This window comes from Megalobrama amblycephala, linkage group LG18 (genome assembly GCF_018812025.1).
Source record: "Megalobrama amblycephala isolate DHTTF-2021 linkage group LG18, ASM1881202v1, whole genome shotgun sequence".
In the NCBI taxonomy this organism is placed as follows: domain Eukaryota; kingdom Metazoa; phylum Chordata; class Actinopteri; order Cypriniformes; family Xenocyprididae; genus Megalobrama; species Megalobrama amblycephala.
In genome coordinates, this window is record NC_063061.1 from 25962679 (window position 1) to 25977829 (window position 15151).

Here is a 15151-nt window from a genome sequence, read left to right on the forward strand (position 1 = left end):
GATCCTGTTTGTCATTATTATGCAGGTATTTCATACACCATAGCTTACATTTACACATTCATTCCATTTTACAGCTTTACTCACCATACCTCCAGCAATTCGCAGAATTAAGCTTGTTTAGTTCGAAGTAGATGGGTAATTCTCATATAGAGAGAGTTACATAATTTTATAGAAAGTAGTTTTCATAATAAATGGTGGGTAAAACATCTGTTTAATTGCTTTAATGGAGGAACATTACATGAATATGGTGTATTCTGGAGTTCCATAATTGTTTTTAAGCATTAGAGGCATAAATCCAATGTTTTTGTGTTGTGAGACCTAGTAAATGTGTTTGATTAAAATATTATATAAAATGTATAACAGAAAATTCATCTAGCATGAAAAGTAGCCGTTTTAAATTAATCAAGTGAATGGAAATGATGTGTAGCCAAGTATGGTGTCCCATACTTGGAATTTTTGCTCTGCATTTCACCCATCCAAGTGCACACACACAGTAGTGAACACACATTTACACACCCGGAGCAGTGGGCAGACATTTTTGCTGCGGCACTCAGGGAGTGATTGGGGGTTTGGTGCCTTGCTCAAGGGCACCTCAGTTGGGTAATCAGAGTGGAAGAGAGCGCTGTTCATTCACTCCCCCCACCTACATTAGTAATTTATTCTTACATCTACTATATCTACAATACAATATAATGCTAGTCCCGAGATTCTTAATAAATGAATAAATACATGGATCCTTTGCCTTTAAATTCATGTTTTTATAATTTGTGGAATTGTTCATTTTCAAAGCCTTAAAGGTGCAGTAAGTGATTTCTGAGAAATGCTGTTGAAAGTGGATTGGACTGAGTACCACAGCATACTTGTAGCCAATCAGCAGTAGTGGGTGTGTCCACTCATGAACAAGAGGGAGATTTGAAGAAAGACTGGAGAAAGAGAGATGGCTGAGAGACATTACAAAAGAGAAAATGTCAGAGGAATATCACTTTAAAAAGAAGGGTTATGATCAGGCAAGAGCTTTAGGACTCTTTAGTTAATATTAGAGAAGCTTTCCAGCGCTGTAGAGACCCTAGAAAATGGACACGGAGGTTGTGTTGTTTCTGCTCCATACGTGAGTAACATTTGTTTTCCAAGATACACTGCCCAGCCAAAAAAAAGTCGCTGTTTGGATTTTAATAGGCAAATACTTATGGATCATTATTACAGTGATTATTATATTTCTAGCATGTTTTATGTTTGGCAACAATCTTTTAACCCTTAAAGATGGAGTGTGTAGCTTTTCATTTCTTAAACAACCATGTAGGAAGACACATCATGGCCATATTCTAGGATGACAATGTCAAGATTCACCAGGGTTCAAATTGTGAAAGAATGGTTCAGAGAGCATGAAGAATCATATTTCACACATGAATTGGCACCTCTGAGACCAGACCTTAATTTCATTAAAAGTCTTTGGGATGTGCTGGAGAAGACTTTACAGAGTGCTCACCTCTTGCATTGTCAATACAAGATCTTGATCAAAGATTGATGCACCTCTTAATGGAAAAAACATCACAACATTTATTTCCATCAAGAGGTGCATCATTTTTTGGTCAAGATCTTGTATTGACAATGCAAGAGGTGAGCACTCTGTAAAGTCTCCTCCAGCACATCCCAAAAACTTACACTGAGGTTAAGGTCAGTGCCATTTCATGTGTGAACATGATTCTTCATGCTCCCTCCCAACAATTCTTTCACAATTTGAGCCTGATGAATCTTGACATTGTCATCTTGGAATATGGCCATGATACTTACTTTTTAATACATGGTTGTTTAAGAAATTAAAAGCTACACAACCGTTGCCAAACATATAACATGCTAGAAACATAATAATCGCTGTAATAATGATCCATCCATAGTATTTGCCTTTTAAAAACAGTGATTTTTATTTTTGGCTAGGCAGTGTATGTAACAGAACAGCTGGCGACTAACAACCAACTCTTGCTTGAATATATATAACGAAGGGAGGAGCGTGTTTATTTGGGTTGATTTCAAATATCAACAGTGCTTCTCAGAAATCGCTTACTGTACCTTTAATTCATCATAAACCTTAAAGGTACAATATGTAATAATTTTGTCCGCTAGAGGTCGCTAGAAGCCTATTCAAAACAAAGGCGTAGCTTGATGACGCCAAGTTTTAGAGCGGAATCCACCTCAACAGACTGTGCAAAAGAATAGGGATTGGAGTCGAGAAGAAATCATGTTCGTGGATGTGATTATTAATGTTACTGTAGTATGAAGCTGAGCAGGACCGAGTGTTGTGGGAGCTGAACGAGGCCGCTGGAACGATTGCGCAACACACGCCTCACGAGCAGCGGAACTTTTATTATGACACAGTCGCCGGCGCCGCTTCCGCTTTTCCTGTCATGAGTATGAGGTAATGCAGCTCTGTTTATCATATTAGATACATTTGAGTGTGTTGAAAATGATGTTATAACATTACTCTGTGCGTTCGCTCCCCAGATAGCAACAGACTCCGGGGCGGATCCGCCTTCAAGTCGCCAGCTCTGCTGTACGCTCAGATTCAATTCGGCAACGCGCACAGGATATGCCCCGCCTCCGCACAGCGCGCTGTCAACTCGCGGACTCGTTACAGATGCGGGGCGGATTCACTGACCGGACGCGCCTTTTTTCAACTGTCGTCGTCACTGAATCCTTCTCCTCACCGTGGAAAAGCTGGAGCCGGCAGGTCGGTGAAGACTAAACACGGTAAGAAAAGTTAAAATATGCTTTATTTGTTCAGCTGTATCCAGTAACATTACCGTTCATTGCTTTGTTTGATGTTTTTAAAAATGACTGTGGCCAAGTTAGCTCTTAGTGTCATTAGCGTTACTTAGATTTGAGTAAAAAAATAATTTGGCTAATAACCTTTTGAGTAAAACGCTATTTGGACAGAATTTCTTTATATTTCTGGGAGGTGGGGTGATTTAATAAGCTGTCCGGGTTTAAGTCCAATCCTAATCGCAAATTTTCACTCCTTTCCAGTAAAATAGCAAGCGAGATAAGCTAATGTTAGGCCTAACGTTACCTGTTCTTTTCACTGAACTTCTAGTTGTTTGAGTCTATTTTTTTGTTTACATGAGGTGGAGAATATATGTAAAGTTGTTTCAGATAATTATTTCATATCCTATTAATTCATGATTAATAAATTGCCGTGTGTGTGTGTGTGTGTTCTGTTGCAGCTTACAGCTCATTCAAGTGCCGCCAGTGTGTTTTTGGAGTAACTTATTCTTTCTATTTCATCTTTCATCTGAGGAAAGTAAGATTAAAAACTGTTTTAAACTTGATTTAGCTAGTTCTTTTGTAAAATACTGATAATGGTGCACAACTACAGCTTTTAACATGTAATAAATGTGCCATTTGAAAAAATTCATACCTATAATTGATGGGTTAAAGTTTAAAAACCCACTTGTATCAGTAAAATTTAGTTGTAGTATACTAGTTTGAGTCTATTTTTGTTTACATTTGACAATTCTCCACCTCATGTAATGTTGTTTCAGATCATTATTTAATATATTAATTCATAATTAATAAGTTACTGTGTGTGTGTGTGTGTGTGTGTGTTCTGTTGCAGCTTACAGCTCATTCAAGTGCTGCCAGTGTGTTTTTGGAGTATTCTTCTTTGTATTTCATCTTTACCAAACGTCTGAGGAAAGTAAGATTAAAAACTGTTTTAAACTTGATTTAGGCAGCTATTTTGTCAAATACTGATAATGGTGCACAACTACAGCTTTTAACATGTAATAATTGTGCCATTTGAAAAAATTCATACCTATAATTGATGGGTTAAAGTTTAAAAACCCACTTGTATCAGTAAAATTTAGTTCTAGTATACTAGTTTGAGTCTATTTTTGTTTACATTTGACAATTCTCCACCTCATGTAATGTTGTTTCAGATCATTATTTCATATATTAATTCATAATTAATAAGTTACTGTGTGTGTGTGTGTGTGTGTGTGTGTGTGTGTGTGTGTGTGTTCTGTTGCAGCTTACAGCTCATTCAAGTGCCGCCAGTGTGTTTTTGGAGTATTTCTTCTTTCTATTTCATCTTTCATCTGAGGAAAGTAAGATTAAAAACTGTTTTAAACTTGATTTAGCTAGTTCTTTTGTCAAATACTGATAATGGTCCACAACTACAGCTTTTAACATGTAATAAATGTGCCGTTTTAAAAGATTTATACCTATAATTGATGGGTTAAAGTTTAAAAACCCACTTGTATCAGTAAACTTTAGTTGTAGTATACTAGTTTGAGTCTATTTTTGTTTACATTTGACAATTCTCCACCTCATGTAATGTTGTTTCAGATCACTATTTCATATATTAATTCATAATTAATAAGTTACTGTGTGTGTGTGTGTGTGTGTGTGTGTGTGTGTGTGTGTGTGTGTGTGTGTGTGTTCTGTTGCAGCTTACAGCTCATTCAAGTGCCGCCAGTGTGTTTTTGGAGTATTCTTCTTTGTATTTCATCTTTACCAAACGTCTGAGGAAAGTAAGATTAAAAACTGTTTTAAACTTGATTTAGGCAGCTATTTTGTCAAATACTGATAATGGTGCACAACTACAGCTTTTAACATGTAATAATTGTGCCATTTGAAAAAATTCATACCTATAATTGATGGGTTAAAGTTTAAAAACCCACTTGTATCAGTAAACTTTAGTTCTAGTATACTAGTTTGAGTCTATTTTTGTTTACATTTGACAATTCTCCACCTCATGTAATGTTGTTTCAGATCATTATTTCATGTCATAGAGAGGAAATGTCATTGCTCCCTATGTAGGCCTCACCGATCCATGAGATTCAATCAAAATATCTTAATTTGTGTTCTGAAGATGAACGAAGGCATTACGGGTGTAGAACGACATGAGGGTAAGTAATAAATGACATTATTTTCATTTTTGGGTGAACTAACCCTTCAACTATAAGAAATTGACAAGATTTTTGTTACATTTTCTATTTTATCCCGTGCAACTGTTGGGCGCCATGACACAAAATGTGTCACAAGGAACATCCTTTCCCGCATTCAACCAGATGGAGTCCAAGAAGTTCCTCCTGTGTAAGTAAATGTAATAAGTTTTGCCTGGCTAAAAAATTTAAGTACATTTATTTTTTTTGCCAACACATAACTTTTTTTGTTGTTGTTCAAAATGTATGTAACGAGTGAGTTCATACTGGGACTATTTCAGACTGGTTCTGGTCGGCAGCACTGTGGAGTAGCACAGTATCTGTGTGACTCGTCATAGACATAAACAGAGAGTAGCTCCGGCTATAATGTTCTTCCGCAAGATGCATGTAGTTCTGTTTATTAACCGGTAGAGCACCAAAAGTTACATAGTGTACCTATAAATGTCAGATAGTACACTTTTGTTTTTAAAGCAGTGGTTATGTGTATCCTTTTAAAAAAAAAAAAAAAAAAAAAACTGGTAGCTTCAATGTGAATTAATTTTTTAAATGAAAATCTGCTTGTGTATTACAGGTGCTGTGAGAAAGAACCATGTATCACGTACCGCCACTGATGAAGACATTACAATACACACAATACGATGGTTCAGCCTGGCAGCTGATAGGGGAAGCTCCAGGAACCGTCCCACTGTGAGCGCCCAACAGTAGAGTTTCAGAGTATCATTGGCTACGTTTACATGCACCGATTTTCGTCAATCTGAATTAATTGAATCTGATTGCAGATCTGTTTACATGTACTATAAACATTGTAATCTCATTCAAATATCCATTTATATTTGTTTTATATACATTCCGATTAAAACTTTGATGTCATATCAATCACACTTGCGGTAACCCAGGTTGCGTCAACAGAGTCAGAGATATTGTCAAATGCAGCAAATCTTGGTAATATTAAGAGGATTTGGTATTTCCAATTAATGTAGGCCTGTTACATACTTCTAGTCTATTATTATTACTATTAGGTTAGGCTTCTTTCTTTTATTATTAAATTAATATTATAATAAATTTGCCCCACAATTTCATAGCGCATCGCCGCATAACTGACGTGCTCTGAGGATAATATAACTTATAAGATTAGGCTATTAGCTATCTTTGAAAATGATTTAAACTTTTTTTAGGTCTGATACAATGAATTATAGGCCTATAATTAAAGTTATTAAGAATGTCAATGAAAATTAAGCGCAGCTTTACTTCAAGCACTGACTTTAAAAAACAAACCACCTGTTTAACACGAAATACTATTATTCTCATTTGTTTCACTAGCCTATATGTACGGCCACAAGTGAAATAATGGAATAAATTTAGACAGTTACATAGGCTACCGTTATCAGCATTTTATGTTGAAATTCGTCTCTGAGAATATGCTTTGTTAAAGCAGCCTCAGACAGCTCCGTCACTTTTTACTTTTTGTGGTGAATACTGACCGAGTTTGAGACTTTTTCATCAGCATAACTCTTGCGCAAAGTTTGGACGTTGCTTCTTGTGTGATATCCACTGGCTCCCCGTCTTGTCTTAAAACGGAAGATTTCCAATATTGTGACGAAGTGATACATACGCCACTGCCTGTTGACATACATCTTTACAACTAAAGACGTGAACGTTAACTTTAAATGCGTGTCAGCATTGCACTGTTGTGCCCCAGAGGCTTCTGAATACTATTGAGAAAGTAGTCGGATTCAATGTTTACATGGTTATTTTTTGCTGTTTGATCGGATTAGAAAAGGAATAAACCACCCCTTCCAATCCGATCGAAATTTCATTCAGATCGATTAAGGTGTTTACATGAACGTTTTTCAATCCGATTGAGCCGTCAATCCGATTACAAATGGATTATTTGGGTGCATGTAAACGTAGCCAATGTTAACTTCAGTGTTTTGAAGTGTTCATTTAAAATCGCAACAGTTACAATAAAATAAAGGTTCAAGTTTATTTTTAAATAAATGTTTTAATTGTTTTTATTTCTATTCAAAGAATCTTAAAAAAAATCTATTTTTTTCTAAAAAAATGAAGCAGTACAACTGTTTACAACATTAATAACAAAAATGTTGCTTGAATATTTACTCTTAAGTGTTATTTTTCATTAAATAAAAAATGTTTTTGGTACAATTTATGGTTGCATTTCATTTTCTGTAATTCTATTCAATACCTATTAATGTACATAAATAATAAAACTATAAAAATAGTAATAGTAATTACATACTGTAAATATATTTTACAAACTATTTTTATAGTTTTATTGTAACTGGCTAAAGTTTTGAATGATTTCATCATGTTTTATTAATAATAATAAAGGTAAACATTAAATATTCAAGCTTTTATAGAGCAATCCAGTCTGTCTGATGTTGGTCCATTAGATTTTAAATATTTCTGTGTAGCCAGTTTTGGCCAGAATACTATTTCGAGAGTGATCTGAAAGGTATCCAGACCAAATGAACCACATAAACGGGTCCAGATCGGATCCGCGGCGGATCAGCTGCTTCATAAACGGGTCCGTATTGGATCCGCGGCGGATCAGCTGCTTCATAAACGGGTCCAGATCGGATCCGCGGCGGATGAACTACTTTATCGGCGGACACGGGGCGGGTCTCTTCCGGATCTGAACTGGATCCGCAATCCTTATCTGTTCCGGATCCGCTGCGCTGTGCAAGTGGACTCCGTTCCGGACCCGTTTTGCGGATCCGTTCCGGAGCTTGTGATACCGCCGGGGCGGATCCGTTGCGGAGTCAGTTTGCTATCTGGGTCGGCGGCTGCTGTGAGACAGTGTTGCACACTGCAGTAAGATAGATCGATTTTAGAATATCATATTAAATGCTGGATGGCTTGTGTTGATAAATGACATGCAATTAATTTTAAAATGTATTGTATGATGGAGAAAATTATGTATTACTGTTAATAAAAATAAAGCTGCATCTGATTATGTTATGTTAGCTATTTGACAAAATAGTGTTATTCTCTGAGGCATGGTAAAGCATGGTAACGTTACTCGAAAAAAAATCAAGAAAATTGATTTAAACAATAAGATTAAACGTGTTGAGCTATATAACAACATCATTTTCTGTCTATAAATATATCAAAACAGTTGTTCCCTTGTCTATTAAAACGTGTTATATATTAAAGCGTCTTTGGTGTTTCCATGGTTTCTACAAAATAAAACCGGAAACCGAGGGTAACGTGGGTTTGACGCAATTGACAGGCGACTCCTCACACGTCCCGGAGCCATGGATAAAATTGCAATTTTCTCACGATTTACAAGTAGTTGGAAACATTTGGGATATTGTAAGTACTGAAGTGAACAAAATATATAACACTGGCCTAGTGGTTTTTGGATATTTTACTGCAAAAATATTACATATTGCACCTTTAAGCTAACTGAGTACATTTAATGAATTCAGTTTATTGCGAGTAACACCCCTTCCATAGGAAGCAGACCGGAAGAAATAAATATGCTTTTTAAGGGAAGGCAAGCGAGTGAAAGTAAACCCGCCCCCTTTAACTCTGATTGGAGGCCTCTATGCCTTCCGGATAGAATCGACCAATCGCGGGTCTTGCGGTAGTCATTTCACACAGCAATGGCAGCCCTGCAGCTTGGTGAGTCTTGTGCATTAATTCAAAACGACTTCCTCATTTTGCTTCACGTATTTTTCTCACGAGTTTGCATTTACGAGTAAATGACACTAAAGCCAAATGTTAGCGTCTCGGTTGCTTAGTTATGTTAAGCTCTGGTTAATGTTGAAATGTCGGTGTTGGGTCACACTATGTTTTTGCAAATGTATATGGCATGCCTGTTTTTAACACAGTTTGAATATGTAGTCCCTATTTAGTATCATTCCCTAATATTTTCTTTTGTTTATACCAGAAAAGCAGCGAGGGCGATATGCTGCTCTTGCCATCGCTGCAGTGGTCATTGTTGTGGGCATCCCACTATGGTGGAAGACCACACAGACCTACCGCGCCTGGCTGCCTTACTCTGAGATCAGCGAACTCGACACCCTCCAGGTAACAGGCACTGCATCCTTCAAGTCATAATCATGTTTTTGTGACTATAATTTCAGAAATTAAACATTATCTTGTGTTTGACAGCTCCAGCTAAGTGTTGATATCGAGGTGGTCTTCTCTCGGGGAACACTGACCCCAGAACAGCAGAAAAAGGTTCCACTCAGTCATGTCAATGAAAAGGAGCATCAAATTGATGGCAAGTGACCTATTTCTGAAACCGTTTGAAAGCTTCATCATAAAACAAGCAATAAAACTGAATAGAACTGAGATTCTGATATCCAAAACACATTTTTTACCTGCTCATCTCCAGCTAAAACAGGTTTGCGGTACAAATATGAAACCAGATATCGCACTGCCACTATAATGGAGGAAGACGCCTTGAATCAGCCCACTGCTGCAGGTTGAGTGGATTTATTGTTTCTAGTAATTTCTCTGGGGTATACAAATAAATACTTTTTTATGGAGGTTCTTCAGCATTTTGGACAGATTGTTTTTGAAAATTTACAGTGTTTAATATTAATGATAAAGGTAAAAAAGCATGCACTTTATTATTATTATAATTATTAGTATTGTAAGATTTATTTTTGGCATTGTCGCCTTTATTCAGACAGTACAGTTAGAGAGAGAACTGGAAGTAACGCAGGGGGTGGGGGATTTTAAATCAGTTATTTGATTTAATTATGTAGTTTATTAGGATATATTGACATTTTATAGATTTTTTTTTTTTTTTTTTTTTTTTAAATGTTGGAGCCCTTATTTTGTTTCAGCAACTTTGTCGGCTGAAAACATACCAAGCACAAGGTTCTCTCACCATTCCTGATTTCTAACACACACTCACCGTATTCGGCATGATCATGCAGATGTCAGAACAGAAAGGAAAGCTGCTGCTCTCCGTGTTTTTCCATCATCTCCAGTCTTTTAAATTGCGCAAGCTTATTTTGTCCATTAGATTGAAAGATCTGAAAAAAAAAAACATACATTTACCCACACATAGATCGAAGAAATCAAGACAGAAGTTGTTGAAAGTGGACAAAAGAGACGGATTAAAACACCAGCTGTAAACAAGGATGTGTCTCCCTCGTTTACTTGTGATCTGATTGTTTTGTTTGTCTATTGGTACAATCACTTAAATTTCTATCCCATTTACTTCTCCCTTCATAGAGGCAGATCTATCCCTACACATGCTCACTGAGAGTTCTTGTGGATCTGTGGTTGTGTATGTGATTCCTGAGTCCTCCACCCTATTACCAAAGGTAAGATTCAGAGCATTTACATGTTTATTCACAGAATACCTAAATTGAATCACCTTCAAAGCTCATTCTGGCCTTTTACTTTCAGGATGTGAAAGTGTACGTGGGGCAACGGCGCACTGCGTTGCTACGTACTGCTCCTTTTAAAAGTTCGTGGAGTCTGAAGGAAGTCCTGTCAAATCTGGACCTGCAAGTGGAGCAGATAGTGAGCACCATGTCCTTCAGTCACCAGGATATTGTAGCTGCTCTGAGCGACCGTGTCCGCATGACTAAAGTGACTAAGGAGAGTATGGCAGACAGCATGAGGGCCATCAAATCCAGTCCAGGTGAGTATTCACTCTCATTTTGGCTCTCATTTTCAATAGCATTTACTCATTTAAAGCTTTGTAATCTCATTTCGCCTTCTCTTAGGTTACGAGATCACATTCAGTCTGCTCAACCCAGACCCAAAGTCGCACAGTCTTCACTGGGATATTGAGGGTGCCCTTCATAGCTACATTCAGCCTTTATTGGACAAACTTGCCCCTGTAGCCAACTTTTCAGTGGACTCTCAGGTACCTAAGAGCAAGTAGATTGTAGTTTGGTTGGACCCTAACAAATGGAACTGGGTGATATGACTGTTAGGGTTAGGGACAGTGTACCCTCCAACCCATAGAGAATTTGCTGTACTGTTTATATTACAACGGATTTATTTGTGCAGCTATTAGAGCTGCCTTGTGTTTTTTATGCATGAGAACAATGAATAAACATGGAGTAATGCAAAATATATAGAGCAGAGGATGTTTACAACAGCCTCAAGACTCATCCAGTCATCATTTAGAGTCAGAAATCATATTAGAATGATTTCTGAAGGATCATGTGACACTGAAGACTGGAGTCATGATGCTGAAAGTTCAGCTTTACCATCACAGGAATAAATTACATTTTAAAATTAAATGGAAAACCGTTACCAGTATTTGAAATTGTAATAATATTTCAGAATGTTTTTTTTTGATCAAATAAATGCAGCCTTGGTGAGCGGAAGAGACTTCTTTCAACAATATGAAATAAATAACAGATTTATAATTATAATAGTAGAAAAATAAGGTAAAGAAAATGAAATGCAATAAAATAAAAAGAACAAAATAATTAAAAAAAATGGATTGCATTTAATAAAAAAAGCTGTTACCTGTGGTTATATAATACATAAAAAAATTTCCAGCAAAAATAATTGTCATGATATATACCTTGTATATTATCTCAATCATTTATTGTAATTTGTGAAATACTGCCTTGCACAAACTCTCAGCTGCTATGTTTATTCTTTTCAGATTCTGTATTATGCGGTTCTGGGTGTGAACCCTCGTTTTGACAACAGTGTGTCAGCCTATACACTCAATGCAGACAGTCTGTCACATGTTATCAACCCCGTTGAGGCCAGACTAGGTGAGATTTGACCTTTAACTAATGAGAAATGTTTTTTACTGAACAGTTTTTATGCTTGTTTACATTTACACAAATTGTTTGTTTTTTTTCACGCAGGTTCCAATGCTGCTTCCTCTAACCCTGTCTTGAACTTCCTGCTGTATGTGCCAGATGCCCACCACTCTCCTCTCTTCATTAGAGACCATAGCAAACGGAAGGTCCCCTCTAACGCCTTCCACAGCCCTCGTTGGGGTGGCATCATGGTACTGTCCAGATGTATTCAAGGGGCCATGAAATGCATTTTTATATATTTATGTTTCTGGAGGTTAGCTTATGAAGTTAGCTATTTTTTTGCATCAAAATAGTTCAAATATTTGTTTAAAAAAACTGTCAACACAACTTTACTGTCAACAAAACTGTCACAAACACTGTATTTCAAGGGTACATGTGAGACATGTGTCTTTATTCTTGTGATAGCCCGTTGTTGTTGTAATAGAGCTGTATAGAGTCAGATTAAAATGAACCAATGCAACCACATTGATTCCCAATTCACAGCAGTATCACTCTCGTGATTGATGAAAAGACTTTAGTTGTTTAGAGCATGTCTCCTTGGTTTACATAGGCATATTAAGCGCCGTGTAGAGGAAAATTGTAATGTCGTGAATTAGGCCATTTCAAATTTCAGAAGGGTACAGAGTAAAAACCCACAACACTTAAATAATCCAATAAACATTCATTAAACAGCAGAAGATGTAACTCTCATGTACATTAGGGTTTTATGTTACATGTACATGATTATTTAAAGAAAATACTTTCAAATTTGGAGTGTCACCCAGGGAATTCTGGGAATGTCAGTTTATAGTTTTTGACTAAATTATACATTGATTTGTTTGTTTGTTTTTTTGTGGGTTTTTTTTTTCTAAAAACTGAAAAAATTAACAATTTTACTGTAAAATTACATAAAATGTTTGGTTAGAGCTTTTACAGTTTTTCTCTGTATAAAGTACAGGAACTTACTGTTAACCTATTAAGTTTTTTTTTTTTTTTTCAATATTTTTTAGTTAAAATTGCACTCTTTTTTTACAGTGTAGAAAACAAAAAATGGGAAGTCTTTGAGGTATGAAGCTTGTAGTATGTTTTAACTGTAGAGAAACCTCTTATATGTGTAAATATCAAAGACATTTTGATTTTCCATTTCACAAACCATTTAAAGTTGCATGAAACGTAAGTTGCAATAGTCTTTTCTTCCCTAATGTGACAAGTGAATGGGTGAATATACGAGTGAAACGGCTTCTCGAACAAGAAAAATTTAGAGCGGGACTTTATTTTGTCCATGGAGAATTGATTGGATGGTTGTGCTATTGGTCGATTTCGATGTGAGAGACAGGTTGCCTGCCCTCATGCCAATAAACACATCAACAGAGAAGAGACGTTATTGCAAAAGGGAGGGGAAGCTATTTTGATTAAAGATTATTAGAGCACATGATTTTGAAAAAAAAGATTTGTACAGATAAATCTTATAATAAACACTGCAATATTTCATTAAAAAAACAAATAGTCAATTTTGATTTCATGGTGACTTTAAACATTGTGTTCTTTTTGCATTGTTGCAATTGTGCTGGATTTTGCAAACCAGGCCTATATTTCAGGGTTGATCTGCTATCTGTCATCTCCGTCCCCAGGTATACAATGTAAATGAAATGTACGGACCTGAAGCTGAACGTCCTGTCGATATTACCATTAATATGGCTAAAGTGATGGGTGTGTTCTTAGCACAGTTACGGTTAGTACTTGACCATTTGACTTTCACAAATTGAAGTTAAAATGCCCGGTTTGCCAGGTGAAACTATTTCATTTCACCTTCTTTATCATTTTCTCTTTGTCCCTTGCCGTGTTTTCAGGCTCATGCTGGGAGTGCAGCATTCTCGTCCTCCCACAGGCTTTGTGCTTCAGAGTCCAGGCAGCGCTGGACTGGCTGATTGGGAGCTGGACCGACTCCTGTGGAGCCGCAGTGTGGAGAACATCGCCACTGCCAGCACCACCATCACTTCGCTGGCTCAGCTCCTCGACCAGATTGGAAACATCGTCATCAATGACAACATTGCACAGCAGGTGGGAGGTCCAGATGTTCATAGTTCTTCACATAGTGAAATCATTTGTTTTGCCATTCGCTGTAAAGTTTTGTCCTGTACAGTATGAATTGTAAAATATACAATTTTGCTGTTATTTCTGCACAGGTTTCCAGTGCCGTGTCGTCGCTCCAGTCTGCTGTCGCTGAGTTAGAGGCTGGGAACTTGGCTTTTGCGCTCCAGTACAGCAGAGAGGCAATTTTGGCTTCAGAGAGGGCCTTTTTTGACCCCTCTCTTTTGCATCTTCTCTATTTTCCAGACGATCAGAAATTCGCCATTTACATTCCTCTTTTTCTACCCATGTGTGTACCTATTGTACTCTCACTACTGAAAATTGTGAGTGAAGCTAAGCAAAGGCGAGCAGATAAACAAGCCAAAAGTGACTGAGAAACCATGGCTTGTTTGATATATACATATATTAACGGCTGCACTTGTGTAGCATGTTTAAAAACACACTGAGTCATTAAAAGATTGTGTGTGTGTGTGTGGTGTATATGAAGACTTCAGATGCAAAAACCGCCAAGTGCCATCTGAAATTTCCGTTTTTATTTTAGTTCCAGTAATTTCACTTTAATGACAATTAGTAAGTCCTTTTCATTGCCATTAAAGTGAAATAACTGAACATAAACATAGGAGGTTGATTAAAAATGATCATTTTAGAAGAAAATTTCAGATGGCACTTAGAGGTTTTTGCGATGGAACTTTTCATATTTAATTCTTATTTATTAGACCAACTGTCTAGCAGTCATCAACTGAAAAAAAAAAAATGAAATCTGGATTATATGTTCATTTCTGCTTAAATTTACAAAGGTAGCTGTACTGAACAATGAATGGATGACGTGATTGTTGCTGTCTGAGTGGAATTTGTTTTTATGTTTCTATGCACATTATGTGTTCGCAATCCATATCTTGTTTTAACATTGTAACACTGGGTCATGATCTCAGTTTGTGAGGGTTTATTTGGCATATTCTGGTTTGTTTTTCAAGGGGTTCATCTTCTTTGGGGCAATGGTCATAACAAAAATAAATTATATTTGTTTATGCTTTTATTTAATGACATATAAGAATTGTTCAGAGTAAGAATGATTGAGTTGATGGGTGTGTTAATAAGAAGAGCAGAATAAAGTTCAAACGGATTCTCTTTAAAAACAAATTATCTTTCTACAAAATATAACTCTTGATTAATTTGGTTGAACTAGCAAATTAATTAATTACAAAACAAGTACGTATTTATTTTCTGGAAGCTGGGCTAAATGAGTAAGCATTGTTACTGCATTCTTGATATGGGTCAAACCCTCAGTCACCTCTCAGATTCCAAATACAGACATCGCCTGTAACAAATACCAGAATATATACACTGGTTTTAAGAAAACTA

The 15151-nt window shown here is 36.6% G+C and overlaps 1 protein-coding gene and 1 long non-coding RNA gene across 5 annotated transcripts; both read left to right on the top strand.

Moving 5' to 3' along the window:
- The first annotated feature begins 2462 nt into the window (after nucleotides 1–2462).
- LOC125253395 lies at nucleotides 2463–6857 on the top strand. 4 transcript variants are annotated; one of them, XR_007181437.1, is made up of 7 exons: nucleotides 2463–2745; nucleotides 3219–3295; nucleotides 3611–3691; nucleotides 4025–4100; nucleotides 4446–4526; nucleotides 4768–5091; nucleotides 5512–6857. It is a non-coding gene; the product is annotated as an uncharacterized LOC125253395 (long non-coding RNA). The 4 variants fall into 4 exon arrangements; XR_007181435.1 differs by having other exon boundaries at nucleotides 2469–2745; nucleotides 4816–5091; XR_007181438.1 differs by lacking the exon at nucleotides 3219–3295 and having other exon boundaries at nucleotides 2469–2745; nucleotides 4816–5091.
- A 1428-nt stretch (nucleotides 6858–8285) lies between these two features.
- On the top strand, nucleotides 8286–14825 carry pigs (phosphatidylinositol glycan anchor biosynthesis, class S). Its single transcript, XM_048167344.1, has 12 exons — nucleotides 8286–8585; nucleotides 8854–8993; nucleotides 9078–9189; nucleotides 9304–9393; nucleotides 10155–10246; nucleotides 10332–10569; nucleotides 10655–10797; nucleotides 11554–11668; nucleotides 11765–11910; nucleotides 13330–13430; nucleotides 13549–13759; nucleotides 13885–14825. Exons 1-12 carry the CDS (start codon nucleotides 8567–8569, stop codon nucleotides 14161–14163), a joined length of 1686 nt encoding a protein of 561 aa, XP_048023301.1. The 5' UTR covers nucleotides 8286–8566; the 3' UTR covers nucleotides 14164–14825.
- Nucleotides 14826–15151: the final 326 nt, after the last annotated feature.